This window comes from Trichoderma atroviride, chromosome 2, assembly GCF_020647795.1.
Source record: "Trichoderma atroviride chromosome 2, complete sequence".
In the NCBI taxonomy this organism is placed as follows: domain Eukaryota; kingdom Fungi; phylum Ascomycota; class Sordariomycetes; order Hypocreales; family Hypocreaceae; genus Trichoderma; species Trichoderma atroviride.
This window is the reverse complement of record NC_089401.1, coordinates 1452092-1467241: the sequence shown is the minus strand read 5'-3', so window position 1 is coordinate 1467241 and position 15150 is coordinate 1452092. Positions and strand designations below refer to the sequence as shown.

At 48.7% G+C, this 15150-nt stretch overlaps 4 protein-coding genes across 5 annotated transcripts; 2 read left to right on the top strand and 2 right to left on the bottom strand.

Moving 5' to 3' along the window:
- Positions 1–4314: 4314 nt before the first annotated feature.
- On the top strand, positions 4315–4857 carry TrAtP1_003226 (uncharacterized protein; the record flags this gene model as incomplete). Its single annotated transcript, XM_014088203.1, has 1 exon — positions 4315–4857. The coding sequence occupies one exon, from the start codon at positions 4315–4317 to the stop codon at positions 4855–4857; it is 543 nt and encodes a 180-aa protein (XP_013943678.1).
- Positions 4858–5525: 668 nt separating this feature from the next.
- Positions 5526–5865, bottom strand: TrAtP1_003225 (uncharacterized protein; the record flags this gene model as incomplete). Its single annotated transcript, XM_014087763.2, has 2 exons — positions 5526–5623; positions 5697–5865. The coding sequence occupies 2 exons, from the start codon at positions 5863–5865 to the stop codon at positions 5526–5528; spliced, it is 267 nt and encodes an 88-aa protein (XP_013943238.2).
- Positions 5866–6395: 530 nt separating this feature from the next.
- On the top strand, positions 6396–8893 carry TrAtP1_003224 (uncharacterized protein). 2 transcript variants are annotated; one of them, XM_066111794.1, is made up of 4 exons: positions 6396–7195; positions 7324–7459; positions 7514–8149; positions 8376–8893. In XM_066111794.1, exons 2-4 carry the CDS (start codon positions 7411–7413, stop codon positions 8543–8545), a joined length of 855 nt encoding a protein of 284 aa, XP_065967873.1. In that variant the 5' UTR covers positions 6396–7195; positions 7324–7410; the 3' UTR covers positions 8546–8893. The 2 variants fall into 2 exon arrangements, with proteins under 2 accessions (XP_065967873.1, XP_013943237.2); XM_014087762.2 differs by having other exon boundaries at positions 6396–6795; positions 7324–8149.
- Positions 8894–9146: 253 nt separating this feature from the next.
- Positions 9147–14314, bottom strand: TrAtP1_003223 (uncharacterized protein). Its single transcript, XM_014087761.2, has 4 exons — positions 13744–14314; positions 13566–13635; positions 10097–13504; positions 9147–10030 (listed from the first exon to the last, which is right to left on the bottom strand). Exons 1-4 carry the CDS (start codon positions 14083–14085, stop codon positions 9705–9707), a joined length of 4146 nt encoding a protein of 1381 aa, XP_013943236.1. The 5' UTR covers positions 14086–14314; the 3' UTR covers positions 9147–9704.
- Positions 14315–15150: the final 836 nt, after the last annotated feature.

Here is a 15150-nt window from a genome sequence, read left to right as displayed (position 1 = left end):
ATATGGCTCATGCCTGGATTTACTGCTTCTCTCCGGGTTCTACGTCGTTCTCTCTTGTTCTAAGTTGTCCTACAGATATTCTTAAAAAAAAAATATGGAACTCAATCTTGATATCAATTTTGAATCAGAAGAGCGTCATATTTGTGTTATAACATACGCGGCTACACGCGTTGTTTACGGCGCGCGCGCAATGTGCATTTGGCAACAAAAGAAGTAGAATATACATCGGTCGCCACTTGTTCTGAATCAGAGTTTATATAGAGGCGAATGCAGCTGAGAGGTGGCGGTTGCGGCGGTGGTTTCTTTTAAGTTTTTAGTAATCCAACAGTAGCAGAGGTCTTTTTTTTTTTTTTTTTAATAACACCGGAGAGCTGTGTTTACGTTTTCACTAAATTGTTCAATTTTTGTTGTTGGAAACGGAGGCTTCGGAAAGGCTGTAGAGAAAACGCTTCGACCACTTTTTGTTAAGTAGCCTTTGCGCTGTTCAAAGCTTCTCATTAGGATTCAACGAATTGAGTAAGCCTGCTTTGTCACTCACGCTCTTTGTGACATCAGAGAAGCCAGTATTCTCCGTTGCTATGTAGGCTTTTGGCTAGCAGTCAATGTTTGTGTATTGTATCGAATGCAGAGTTTCTACTGTGGACAATGTTATTAAGCTCGCAGGAAGAGAGTTCAGTTGATTTACCGCCAAAGACTAATGCGAGCAACAACTCTCTTCAAATAAAAAATCTAAAAATAAAGTCAAATTTTTCAAGCATGTCAAAAAGAAAGGGAAGAAGAGGTCAAGTGTGAAATTTGACAGCTCATGTCAAGAGGGATGAGGAATTGGAGATCAAGTGCGGTATTCCCACAGCTCAATCATATGTAAGCCTCTTATACTGTGGACGTGTCCAGATCTTCGATCCAACGTGTCGGTTATCTAGTCTGTCCCGAAAGCGTGGTAGAATCTCGTGCTATTACTGTATAGGGCCGAGATGGAGGGTAGAAGCCAGATCGTCGGCAATCTGCTTCAGGCGGGCTGAAGGAGGTGAGTTGTCATGTTATTGTTGTTGTTGTTTTTTTTTTCAATTCGCATGCTTCGGAGTATCATACTAATTTAGAAGTCCATAAAATATACGCACATAAAACTGGGTTGGAACAAGGTTTTTTCTTACAAGCCAAAGATGGTGTGGTAGCGCACGCGCGAGATTTTTTTTATCGTTTACACCCCCCGTCGCAAATGATTTTTGATCAAATCCAAAGAGCTGAGAATGAAAGAGGGGGGGGGCGTGCTGCCGCGAAGCCACCACGTGGAATCGGGCAGGCATTTCTTCTGTATTAAGCTCAGAGAGGATAATTTGATTCCATCATCCCCGCGAAGGGAATAGGAAAAGGGGGCAGCTCAAGGTTCAAGGCAAAGAGCCGCGCTCCCACCCCCAGGACCCCCATGCCGCAATGCCATCACCTTTCTGCATACTTTCTCTAGATGTGGCTTTGCGCGCTTCAAAGGTTGTGGAGAACGGATTTTGCCGTTTTCTGTCGCAGGGCGCGTGGACGGACAATGCCCTAACAATCTTAAATGAAAGAAACTTTTTCCCTTTAGCAATAGAGTTTGGTTGAAGCATTTCGTCGCGTTCAGCTGTTTAGGCGACTGATGGTAAAAAAAGAAAAAGACTGGGAGCTTGGCGGCGAGTTTGTTGGATAGAATTGGAGAAGAGCATCAAAGTATAAGCACATGACTCACGCAGACTTTTTCCTATACGAATGCTAGGCCGCTCAAACAGCTCCGAGCAGGATTTTCAAGCAGGCTGTCCCAATATGTGACAGATCAGATACGGAGCGGGACACGTGGTGAGAACATGGCTAGGATCTAATGATTGTCAAAGAGCAAGATAGTAAGCAAGGAGATGGATAATTCATGCCAAGGCAGGATATATGTATCTATGTATACATCGCCTTTTATATCAACATTTACAGAACGACAGGAGAGGGAGGGATGAAGAGGAACGTGGTCATATAGATGAGACGGTGGAGATTCTTCCCCGTATTTTAGTCCTCCAACTACCAGCTCGCTTAGAAAATAGCAGCTTGATCCATCGTACGTATCGTTGGAGCAAGCGCCAGACTAGTAGTAAATCCTCCGAAGAGTGTTTACCAAATAAGTGATAGGTCAAAGTGAAGCTACCACGAGAGATCTTGTAGCATTCGTAATCTAGATCCAGTTGCATGAAAGGAGGAAGATGATGAGAAGGGGAGGGGGGAGGAAGAGCTAAGCTAGCATGGAGAATGCATAAACTCCATGTACCTATAGAGAGATGGAGGGGTAAAGAGAACAAGTATGGGCCACTTTGGTCGTAGTTGAAATCATTCCAGGTTAGTTTGGTCTTGTTGCTACTACCTTCTTGTTTGGAAATCAACTAATCTCACCTATTCCGTCAGCTTCTAAATCAAGTGCCAATTTGGCGTGGTCAAAAGCTCTGAAGGGGTTAGCTATCTGAGTAACAAGATGAAACGCATGTAACTGCTCATGGGAAATCTTGTATATTAAAATCAAGTAACAGTGGAAGATGAGCATAGGAGTAATACATAGAACTAGAATGGTGTAAATATAGAAGACATGGATGTATATAAAGTCGGAAATACATATAGAAGATGGCCATTTCTGGAGTAATTAGAGGCTCTTCTCGATAGACCACATCTTCCTATTACCTGCCTCGATGAAGCTATTCGGCGCTCATTTCGCGATGATTTCCAACGCCGAAGACGCCCCGCTCTTATGCCGGAGCTCGGAGCATGAGCCGGATGAGTAAACGAGGCCGATGAGGATACCAGGCCTACATCCTAGCCGGAAGATTCGGAGGAGAGATGGGACCCGGCATTGTAAGAGACCATGCGGGCTCTTGCATTCAATTGGACAATGAATAATTTTTCTGAGTGTATTTACCAAAGCTAATTCACGATTGATTCACTTGCCCGGGGCCTTTTTTTACATTTACGTGTATCTTGAATGATCTAGATATTGAAACATTGAACCTCTGTGCTCAAGATACATTTTTCCACCCTACACATGATAATAAGAAGTTGCGATAATAATGAACCGTCACACACAACCAGATCGAATAAGAATACGGATAAGGAAGCGAACTCGAGGCTGGAATTAACCCTCCTCCATTGGCTTTTGAGATTGTCAAACCCGACCTGGTTTGAGCTTAAAAGCCTCCCCGTCCAATAATGGCGATGACGACATGCATCGGTCCACCGGCCAACGCTCAAGCAGCGCGCTATTCCCAGACGGGCAATCACACAACAGCTCCAGCCAATAAGCGCTCTTGAGCGGCAGAAGCATCAGACAATGGATGGACGATCAGAGACAGCGTTTAGGCCAAGAGCAGCTGACGGGGGGCTCGCACAAAATTGTCTCGGACAACAAATTGGACGATTAAAGAATTGTGGCTTTCGCTTTGTATATAAAATAATGGTGCTAAAATGTGCCCTCTGAGATCTATATGACGTCAGGTATATGCCGCTTCGTTGGCGATTGAAGCGCGCGCAAAGCTTAGACTCCAAGATAGCATGACAAGCTCCGTTCGAGTGGCAGCTGCCATGCAACGGGCGAAACAAGCTTCCCAGCGGGAAGAGCGTTTTAGACGCAAACGTCATGCAGGGCCTAGCAAGTGCCGACGGCTCCGAGACGGGTTACAAGCCTTTGCTATGGCATATGCATTGCAGCAGCGTGTACTCTTGCCGTCTGATCCATGCGGAGAAGTTTGTTCTCTTTATTGTTTCATTTTTTTTTTTTTGGACGTCTCTCTCTCTTCAGCTAATCAGGCAGAAGCTTCAATGCCCCGCGTCGTGCATCTGGTTGCTTTAAAAGCTTCCTCTTCCGTGGTTGCTTGGTCGACACTCTTGCACCAACCTCTTGCCTGGAGCTGAGAATCAAGGAGAATTCTTTGGCCAGTTTCTGCGCAGCTCTGAAACTTTTCTGCTCAGGTATCTTTGCTTCAAGCATCATCATCGTCTCAGTTTACAATTTCCACATTTTGGTTTAGAGGCAGCTCATAGCTCCATCACGCCAAAGCTTCCGAGCTTCCTAGCTTTCCACGGCTTGTGCCATTTTCGCCCGGTCGTCCCGAGCTGCTACAACTTCAGCCGTCACGGGCAGAAGAAATCCACCGAGCAAAAAAGGCAATTCAAGGGAATAATAGACTCGCCCTCCCCTGTCTGGTTAGGAACAATAAAACCCTTCCATCGCCAGCCAATTCTTGAGATTGCAATCTAGAATCAATCTCTCGTCAATCTACAGCACACAGTTTCTCTGCAAACCTCACCGTCGCCATGTCGAAGCTCGTCAGTGTCATCCTGCGCAGCATTGCGCTGATCTGGACATTGATCATCACCGCCCTCATTGGCAATGTCATCGCCTCCAACCGAAATGGGCACATGCTGTCCATCAACTTCACCATCTTCGTGGCTGCTTGGTCCTGGGTTGCCCTGCTCTATGGCATGTTTGCAACCTTCATCGAGAGCATCCTCGTGCCCGTCCTCCTCCTCTTCCTGGACGGCCTTGCCACTGTGCTCACCTTCATCTGCGCCATAGTCTTGTCCGCCAAGCTGCGTGCTCCCAACTGTGGCAACATTCCTAACCAGCACTTGCCCGCCAGCTGGATCGGCTTTGGCGATTTCCCTCATGACGAGAAGAGGTGCCGCGAGATCCAGGCCAGCACTGCCTTCATGTGGTTCCTCTGGGTGTGCTTCATGGTCATCTTCATCTTCGGCATCATTGACGGACGGACTGGCGGCTTCGGCGGCGGCTCCTCACGATTCTCGCGTTCAAGTCGCTCTACTCGCACCACTGCACCTACCATGTCTCAGGTCTAAATGGTCCTGTTGACAGTATACCCATGATTATATGAGCGTTCTTACACGCACGTTCTTTCATTCGCTCTACCGACATGAAAACATTTTTGCTGCTGTCTATAATAGTTGGTGTCGTGTCCCCGGTGGATGCCTTCTAGCAAACGAGTGAGCTGGATTCTTCGCTTGAAAACTTCATTTACAACAGCAGCGGGTTGGAGAGGTGGATATCCTGTGAGTATCGGTCAGGCGGGTTGGCGATTGGGTTATGAAGTTGCGTTGAGGTAATACGTACATTTATGAAATCGATAGTTGGTATTGGATTGGATTGGTATTGTCAAAGGTTGACGGGGCTGAGATTCGTAGTATGAAAACGATAGCTAATGTAGTAATTGAGTGATGATGAATAAAAGAGTCCCACGTTGTACATATATATTCTTGTTTGCCATTGCTCGTGGTTTATAATGTGATGTGAAATGATAATGCGCTACATTTGGTGTTATTTTACAAATATCATGTCCTCTGACACTAATCGGTTTTCACATGTGCAAGACCATCATGATAGGACTTGATCAATTGTTGTTGTTGTAGCAACCCTCTGGCATCAATCTAGAGCCAGTCTATACGCTCCCAGCTTGCCTAGACAAACAGCTGATCCAAAGTCGTTGAATGGTCTTCCAGCCGACGGCTGGCTATAACGTCGCGGCCACTGCACCAGCAGCATTGAAAGATTTCTTGCCCGTAACTTTAACGTCTACGTTGTGCACCCAGTTCATGTATTTGCCCCAGCCTAATGAAAGATGTTAGCGATCCAAGATGACAGAGATAAAGAGCATTGGATAAATGCCGAGGCAAGCACCCACTCCAGTACGCAAACTTGCGGCCAAACAGCTTCCCGATCCACGGTACGAGTATCATGGTCAGCAGCAGCTGGACCTGCTCCAGGCTGCGCTCCCATTCTTCCTGGGCCTCGGAATCGGCCTCGGAGAAGATGTCGCTGTTGGAGGAATCGGAGGGGGAGGGAATCGACATCGTCTCTGGTGTCGGTAAGAGAGGAGGCGTGGAGGTCGATGAGGGACTCGTCTGGGGCGGCCATGGCGGCGGAAGTGAAGGATGTTGGATGCTGTCCTTTGATGCGCGGTAGTGGAGCGAAAGATATCCGAATGGACGCCGGGCGAAGCAGCAGCGGGCGGTTCGGGATGGAATGGCGTTCGCTGGGGACGCTGATCAGGCCATGAATTGAGGTGGTTTGGAGATGAAGCGGCCGACGTCCGAGCTGATTCTCTCCGCAAGAATGCGATGCGGTTATCCTCGACTCTCGCAGTCGCAGCAACGTTGACGGGCGGTTGGCAGGTGGAGCTTATTCCGACGACGGGATCGACTAATGCCGAACGGTCCACCTCTCTGTGCCGTTATCACTATCGTCAATCTTATCGCCTTGTTGTCGGTGCATGTCTTCTGGTACGTACAGGTCGGGCTGCCTCTGCAGTCACGTGATACCCCTCCTCTTGAGCTCGGCCTCACTTTGCCTGCCTTGCGTCCTTGAATATCGGCCCAACCACGGCTCATGACGTGCAGCTGACTCAAAACTATTCGACCTTCTACCCAGCACTCACCTGCTGCGAATCTCTGCAGCTTACCCAAGAAAAGGACCAGTGAGCCTTTGCAGCAGAACACCGTCTTCGTCTTCGTGCAGATACGCGCATAGTTGGGCCGCAAGATCACGAGCCATCATCCCCGATTCAACGCTGAGAAGACCAGCATCCGCTTCTCGTGCTCTATCTGAACACGACGCTGCGAGGCAGAGACGTCAGCTTGGAGTGTGTCATCGCCGCCTGGAGAAGGACTGCTATTCCGAGAGGGGGACACTGGACACTCAAAGAGGGGCTACTTCTTGAAGAGACCGAGCACGACAAAGCTTCGGCAGATTAGCTAACCGCAATCATGGAGAACGAGGTGCCAGTAAGTTTGGATCGCTGCTACACCGTCGTCTTGCTGCCATCATCTTTTACATCCACTACGACGGCATGCATACATTGCTACTGTTCTGCTGGCTGCTAGGAAAGGATGCTCCGTTTTTGCGGAAACCTTCTCCTACTGTACCCAAGCAAGCTAGCCCTGGCCTTTGCCACGCTGTTCTATGCCGCTGTTTTCCCTCCTTTTTGCCCCTCCCAGCCTTCTCCCACAGCCCACAAGGTCCAGCACCGGCCACAACCGCGAAAAAAAAAGCCCCAATCACAAGAAATTTACCCCACCAATCTCATCCACCCGTCGATTCCTTCTCCCTTGTCATACTTCTGAGTCACACAGCTCCTGTTACCATTAGAGAGCAGCAAAAGACAACAGAAGAAGCATTTGGACTGTACTGCACCCTTCCCCAGCCTAAACCCTTTTCAACATTGCTATTTTTCCCATTCATTTCTTTTTATTGCATGTTTCAATTCCAAATCGTGGCTAACCTCTCCCTCTTCTTTTTTCCCCACTACGCAGGACCAAACGGAACGAAAAGCGTCCCGAAAATCTGTTGCTTTTACCGACGAACAACTAGTTGTTGAGACCGACGGATCAATAACCATCATGAGCGCCGCCGAAGAACCCAAAGAGACGGCCCAGTCACACACGCCTCGTACGCCGCCCTTATCTGCCGCCCTCGGTGCCTTTAATACTGATCCCTCTCAAGCCGCTGCCGACGAAGTCCCCCCTCCCGAAGATGGCGGTCTTGATCTGTCTCTCCTGAAGAAAAAGAAGAAGAAGAAGAAGGTCGAGGGTGCTGATGGTGATGGTGATGCCGAAGATGAGGCTGCTCCTGCCGAGGATGGAGGCCTCGACCTGACCATCAAGAAGAAGAAGAAGAAGGCCAAGAAGGTTGAGGGTACGGAAGAAGACGAGTTCACTGCCAAGCTGAAGCAGCTCGAGGTCAAGGACGCCGAGGAGGCTGAGGAGGCAGCACAGGAAGAGGGTGACATGGAGACTGGCACTGGTGTCTGGAGCCACCAAGAGTCAAAAACAATCCCCTACACCCTGCTCCTCTCTCGCTTCTTCACCGTCCTATCACAAAAGAACCCCGATCACTCACTCAGTGGCACCAAGAGCTACAAGATTCCTCCTCCCCAGTGCATGCGTGAAGGCAACAGGAAAACCGTCTTCGCCAACATCGCCGATATTTGCAAGCGCATGAAGCGAACCGAAGAACACGTCACTGCCTATCTCTTTGCCGAATTGGGTACAAACGGCTCTGTGGACGGAAGCAGAAGATTGGTCATCAAGGGTCGTTTCCAACAGAAGCAGATTGAGAACGTCGTAAGAAAATACATCAGTACGTCTACCAATCATCACTCACGGGTGATGGAGCGAAGAGGCGCAATGCTGGCTGGCTGGCAACTTGGTCTTGACTGGATTGCTTGCTCGTACGAGGATATAGAGTACCTCAAAAACCCCTCGACCAGCATCAAGACTCTTCACTCTGCTACCACACCCTCTCCCTTAACATTCTCATCCCTCCCTTTTTCTAAGAGATTTAGTTGACTAACAGAATTTTGCAGTCGAGTATGTTACTTGCAAAACTTGCAGGTCGCCCGATACCGAGTTGAACAAGGGTGAAAATCGTCTGTACTTCATCACTTGCAACAACTGTGCTTCACGACGAAGTGTCACTGCCATCAAGACTGGTTTCTCTGCCCAGATCGGCAAGAGAAGGAAGATGCAAGGTTAAATTCTCAACCTGCTACAGCGCGTATAAATATTTGGGATTCAGCAAGATGCTTGACTTTCAAAAAGCGATCTTTCTGCGGCGATGACTCTGCCTTAATGGATCGATCAGAGACATCCAAGTTACATCTCATAGTCTTCACATGATGTGTCGGAAGACATAGCGAAAATTAGGCATCAGATTACAGGAAGAAGGAATGGAGCGTAACGCCCAAAGGGCGAAGCAGACTGTATCTACTTGTGAGAAAGGAGCAGTATGAGCTGCTCTCAATCAGCTATGAAGGAAAAAAGGGACAGACAGTTGATGTAGCGGTCGTCACCTAGCAATGAAATGATTATTTGATGACATAGGGACGTCTTCTAGAGAGAAGCGTGTCAATACCTTGCCCATTCGTGAACAAGGCTGGAGTGATGTCTATTTTCCACTTGAAAAGATGTGTATGCCACAAGTTCATGTGAGAAGAGTGGCATGTCGATAAGTCAGATGTGGAAAGCACATGTAGCAACTATTCAATGATGATGTAGATACCTTCTGTCTGAGAACAAACATACCATTGCAAAGTGACTTACAAGGATGATGAAAAAACAAAGTAGATAATCTAACATCACGCCAATGTCCTCATATTGTCTCTCCTAAGACCAAATATACATGCATTAAATCTAGGTAGTTATCGCAGTTGGAAGCTCCATGCTAAACCAAACATAACAAATAAGATATAAAAAAAGGCATCTCAAGCGCCTCATTTCTTGTATTCTCCAACCTCGAGGAGTTTGTATAAAAAAGCCAAAAGAGACAAGGCATTCTGTGTCGTAAAAGAAAAAACCCAAGTACTCTTGAGCACTTTGTTCATCTTCTTCCTTCTCCCCCTTCCTCCCCCTTTCGCGCTCCCTCCTATTTATTTATTGTACAGCATCAGTAAGACAAAGAGATGGAACATGCGTCATATTATAAAAAAAAAAAGAAAGAAAGAAAAAAACCGAAAACGCCGCCCAATGACAAAACAATCTTGTCAAATCGTTTCTTCTTTACGTCTTTTAGTTTCCCTTAAGTCCCCTTCCCCCTTCTTCCACATAAAAACATCTCCTTCCCCTTTTTATTCTGACTTTCTTTCTCTGCTCTGCTCTCCCTCATTTATTTTTTTCTCCTCTTGCGCATGACGATATTAAGCCGTGCCATTAGGGTTTTCCGTAGTTATTTCTTTGCCAAATAGAGACATTGGCAACGCCATGGGAGGGATAGCGTTGGGTTTCGCCCGCTCCTCCTTGATTTGGGCCTGTGCCACTTCCAGAGCGGTGCGGACCCATTCCGTTAGACGGTTCTTTTCAATGTATTGATTAAGAAGCTTGTCTTCATGATTCATGGCGTCGATCAGCTTCGTCTTCATTCCAGCTTCAAAGTCATGGAAACGACGATCAACGTGCTCCGTGAAGGCGCCGAGGGCATCTTTCGGTAGCATGGGCTTGAATGTGCCACGTGCATGTTCTTCTTCTGTGAGGTTGCGTTAGCACGCTAGCGGGAGAGTAAGGGGTATACAACGGGTAGCAGTAAACTTACCATAGGTAATGCAGTCATACAGCATGGCGAAAAGCTCGGTAGATGCTAGTCTCTCTGTAACTTCACGATCATCCTTCAATTGTGTGTCATTGATCTTGGACCAGTCATCTCGGATGAATAGCCTCCTCCAAATGAGTCGCTTGGCTTCTCGAGCTTCCTCGCTATGGCAGCTGCTGTCGGCCACTTTAAGAGCCAGCCAAAATGGGTGGGCAATTTCCTCTCTTGATTCCTGTTTGAGATCAACAAGAGTCAATAGGTCAATAAGGGTCATGGGATCAAGAGCCTCGTGCTTAAGCAGTCTTTCCATGCCATCCTCAAAGAGCTGACGTAAAGTCTTCTGGCGCTTGGGCACATTTGCGCTGTGAGCCTCCATGGCAAAGTTCAGAGCTGCAGCCTCGTCAACGGCGTCGTAAGTGCTAGGGAAGATTTGAGCGTAGAGTTGGTCTTGGATTTTAACCGTAATAAGCTCTTTGTCAACCTGCGCGAGCTGTTGCTCGATCCGAATTTCGTCTGCATTTAACTTGAGATTGCCATTATTTGGAGACTTTTGTTCCTTCTCGGCAAGCAGGGCAAGTTTTCCGAGGCTGAGTTCAATCTTCTTGCTCCATACTTGCTGCTCCTTTTTGAGAGCAAGATGCATGAGCGTCTCGGCGGCGTGGCCGACCTGTTTCTCCTGTTGGATGTCGTTGATCCACGAAATCCGCGCCAACTCTGGTCGGCTGCGGAGGAATCGCGTCTTGTAGCCTGAATTCTCCAGCTCAAATGCCAAGACGGCATCAACTCCATGTTTCTCAAGCATGTATTCATAAACCGGAAAGGCGAACTCCTGGCCATACCGGGTGAAACGCTCTTCCAGTTCTGTTTCTCTTCTTTCTTTCACAGCTCTCAGGTTTTGTGAATCGAAAGTAGTGAGTCCAGGTTCGGCGACCGTCAGTTCCAGCTCTTCAATGTGGTCAAGTAGAATAACGGCCAAACCGTCCAAGCAGCCATGCTTCTCGGCGATGGAGGCTCCTTCTTCCCACTTGCCTGCTCGTGCGAGACTGATAGGTCTACTGTATCGCTCTTTCTGGTATTCTTTGGCAAAGGTCTGGCCCATTGATTTCTGGTCCGGCGTCGTCTCGGCCCATCGCGCATACTCCAAAATCGAGGTGAGCATACCATCAATCGCGGCAGGGAGATCCTTATATATCCGCGCGATGATAACAGGATCTGGTTTGGTCGACTGCTTTGTCTTATCCTCGCCAGCGGTTGCCCTCGACCACTTTTGATACCATTGGTCCGAAAGCTCGACTAGGCGAGCAACGTTGTTGGCAACGTAGTGACAGCCAGTCCACGGTTCAGGGAGGCCATCATAGCCCTCGCGCAGGATACCCAGCCTCAGCTTCTCATCGCCCAATCCATAGAATGCAAGGTTGCTCTTACGGAAGTCCAAGGCGCCAAGTAGAGTGCATACGTTGATCTGAATAGCCTCAGAAATCATAAAGGTCACTTTAGCGTCATCCAGCAGTTTGTCTTTGTACATAATCTTGATGACTTCGTATGCCCAGGCCACAAAAAGCTCAAGGCGGAATATGTCGTTGATAAACCAATGGCGGATTCGGTCCACCTCACCAACTTCAGCGCTAGGGTTGCTCTTCTGGTCTTGGTGGATGAATTCAACGATATATCCAATCAGGCTCTTCTTGCTATCGGATGGGCGTGCCGTAACAAAGGCCTCTTGTCGTTTCCAGAGGAGGGCTGCTACGTGCATCTTTTCTGCATTGTATAGCAAATTCCAGCGGGTTTTGCGGTCTAGGTGAGTTCCGGTGGCTTTCAGGTGAAGGATGAGCTTTTCTAATGCATTGCCGCGTGCCACAAGGTTTTCTTCTAAAGAGGCTGGCAAAGTGGAGATGTATGCAGTAGTTGAGCTGAGGATCTCGTTGCTGACTTCCAGCGCTGCTTGCGCAATTTCCTCTTCGGAAAACTGAACTTCTTGGCGGACATTGAATACCAGAGGATTGTTCTTCTTGGTGCCGAAAAAGACTGCTTGCTCTAGTTTGCTTTTGGCGGAAATTGATGGGGGCTGATCGCTGGCAAACTTGTCCACGTCGGTGGTAGCAATGCGAACAACTCCGGCGCCTCGCACTACCAAAACAACAGCTGGATTCTTGCTCTTCGCTCGAGCTGCTCGGCTTTCCTCGTTTGATTGAGACACAGGCAACATCTCCTCGAAGCCAGATCCGATAACCTCGTGGACATTATCTTCGCGAAAATCGATCACGTCCTCGAAAGATGGAGATAGTGTGTGCGTGTCGGATTGGAGCTGATAGTCGGGAGACTCTGGAGATACGGCGATGGACGCTATCACGGCGGCACGGTCAAAGACTGCAAAAGCCACGAGTGCAGGACGCGGGAGATAGAGCCGCGGCTTTACTGCCTGGACAGAATCTGTCTGAGAAAACGGCGTGGTGTAGGAGGTAATTGGTCGAATCATGCCAACTTGGCCACCTTTGGGAGTAAGAACGACTTCAACCAGGGCGTAACGAGAAACAGCGCGACTAGTCAAGCTGACAAGCAGTAGCAGTTGCTGCACTGACGGATCATCAGAAGATGTTGCGGCGCTAAGCTTGCTGAGGTCTAGATATTTGTGTTCTAGGCCTCTGGGAACAAAGGTAAAATCGATTGCTTCAAAGGAATCGGCCGGTAGATCGCGGCAGAAAGGGTCGGCTTCCCAAAGTGCTGAAGTAATGGACTCTCTGACGTCGAATTCGCCAAACGCTTCATTATGTCCTCCACGGTGGACTCTCCATGATTGTAGCTTGCCTTTAGTTGTCAAAGCAATCACATTCTTCTCGCCTACTCTAGCAGACCTATCAGCTCTGACAGCCGCGATATCCCCTTTTAGGCTCAAGTGCGAAAAGGCATGTCGAATGGTTCCAAATAAGCCGCTGTTGGTGGTCGCAAGGTTGTTTCGAAGAAACTGTACAGAAATTGCTGGCCGGCCATGGCTGTCTCGCACGTTCATGTAAGCTACACGCCCGCTGTTGAAGGAAAGCAGAAATCCGGCAGTCTCTGCATTAGTAATGGCAACGGCCTTTTCGCCCGAGGACAATCCAGAAATCTGGTATTCGACGCCGGATCTATCCTTCTTGATAAAGGCGAAGGTAGCAGCGCTAGATATAGACTCCCAGAGGACGACTTTGCCGGTGCTAGCCATCACAACAACCAAACCGGGTTCGGTTGATGATGCAGAAGGAGAGACGAGACATCCAACTGGAAGAGTATCGCTGGGCTTCGAAGAGGATGGGAGGGTGAAGGTGAAGGTCTCGGGAGACTGTGAGGTCGAGTTATAAGGCCATACAACAGCATGAGTAGGCGTCAATGACAAAGCATAGCCAGAGGATGAGAAAATGTCGGCTTGTTGGCTCCCTGCTCGGGTTAGTACGCGAAAGCGTTGCTTAGAAGAAAAAGAGAGACGAAGAGAACTTACCAGACCAGTCACTTCGGATTCTATCGGGTAAGGCTGGTAATTTGCTAACAGTGTATGCATTGGTGCTTGTCTAGAGATGGAGAAGAAGTTTATATTAGCACCAGACAATGACAAAGTCTCATAATGATGCTTGATGCGACACGCAAGATGGAAGCTGGAGATGGAGCTTGCAGCGTACCAGAACGAGGCTTCCGTCACCCTTTTGAGCAGCACGATCGCCGTGCTTGGGCTTCTTCGTCCGCACAATCAATTCCTTGCGCAAAACAGTCTGTACTGAAGGCGAATTCTCGATGGCGGCGTCCTTCTTGGGCTCGGGGGCAGGCGTTGCAGCCTTTTCGGGCCTCACCTCAGCCATCTCCGGCTGGGCGTCGGTGTTGTTCAAAGTCTGCTCGCTCAGAGGCACGCGCTGTCTCTTGGGCTTGGGGGCCGCCACGAGCTGCTCCTGGCTCTTGGGGCGTAGCCGCCGACGAGAGCGAGTCGCCGTGGCCGGGCCTCCCTCGTTCGCAGACGGCGAAAACATGGTGGATGGTTTCGACAAAGAGGCTGGACTAAAAAGTTTTGGATCGCAGGGATCGCGCCGGGCGCGCGAGTCGCGATGGCAGCTGTTGAGGGTTCCAGGCGTCGTCGAGAGATGGATTCGATGATGGAAAGGGGCTCAGATGCGCATGCCAAATGCCTGTTCTTGGGCAATGAGCGATGCAAGATTGACCTCGATGGGCCAGAGTAGAGATGGTGTAGTGCGTGAGAAGCAAAACAGTTGCTTGATTCATTGGCTCGGCCACCGCCAAAAAACAAACGGGCAGAATTGCTGGCGCACGGGGGTGGACCTTACGGGTACTTTGGCACGTACCTATACAAGCCGTAGATTGGTGTACCGCTAAAGTACAGCTGCTCGGTCGGCAGCGCATCTGGCACGCCCATGAGGTACCGCTACAGCAAGTACCTGCAAGGCGTTTGATACGCTAGAAAGTACTCGCAGATTGGGTCAAGAGCAGCTCCAGAAAAAAATCACACTGTCGTCAGAGATCTCTAACAGGAGAAATACAGCGATTGTTGGGGCAGCCGTGCGCGTGTACAATCGGTGCCATACAATTTCGCTGTAGTCAAGGGGTACTTGTTATCTTATACGAGCGGAATAATAGCATGCATCTGCAGTTAATCAACAAATATCAGATGCTGATTCACCAATCTTTCAAGAGACTTGATGGACATGACTTGAATGATAGCGGTCCAAGTGCCTAGACTCTGTAGCTGAGCTGTGGCGTTGAGTGAGTGTCTTTACGTGTTTATACTGTAGGCCTGGCAAAGGGAATTGTCCAAGTGCCACTAGCAGATCCCATCGCTATCTCAATAGATCCATTGCCTTACACGACGCTTCGGCTCATACAACCCAGCCCTCTTGTAATTGGATATTTGGCCTTGGACTTTATGAATACATTTTAGTCCCTGTCGCCTTCGTCTAATCATTCATTATCTTCGCCAGGCTACCTTGGTTTTCCCTCCCGAGCTTGCGTCTTTCCAACCTCTGCCCTTTTTACCGATATCCTCCTACCACCCAACAACACATGTTATAACCCAGTGTTGA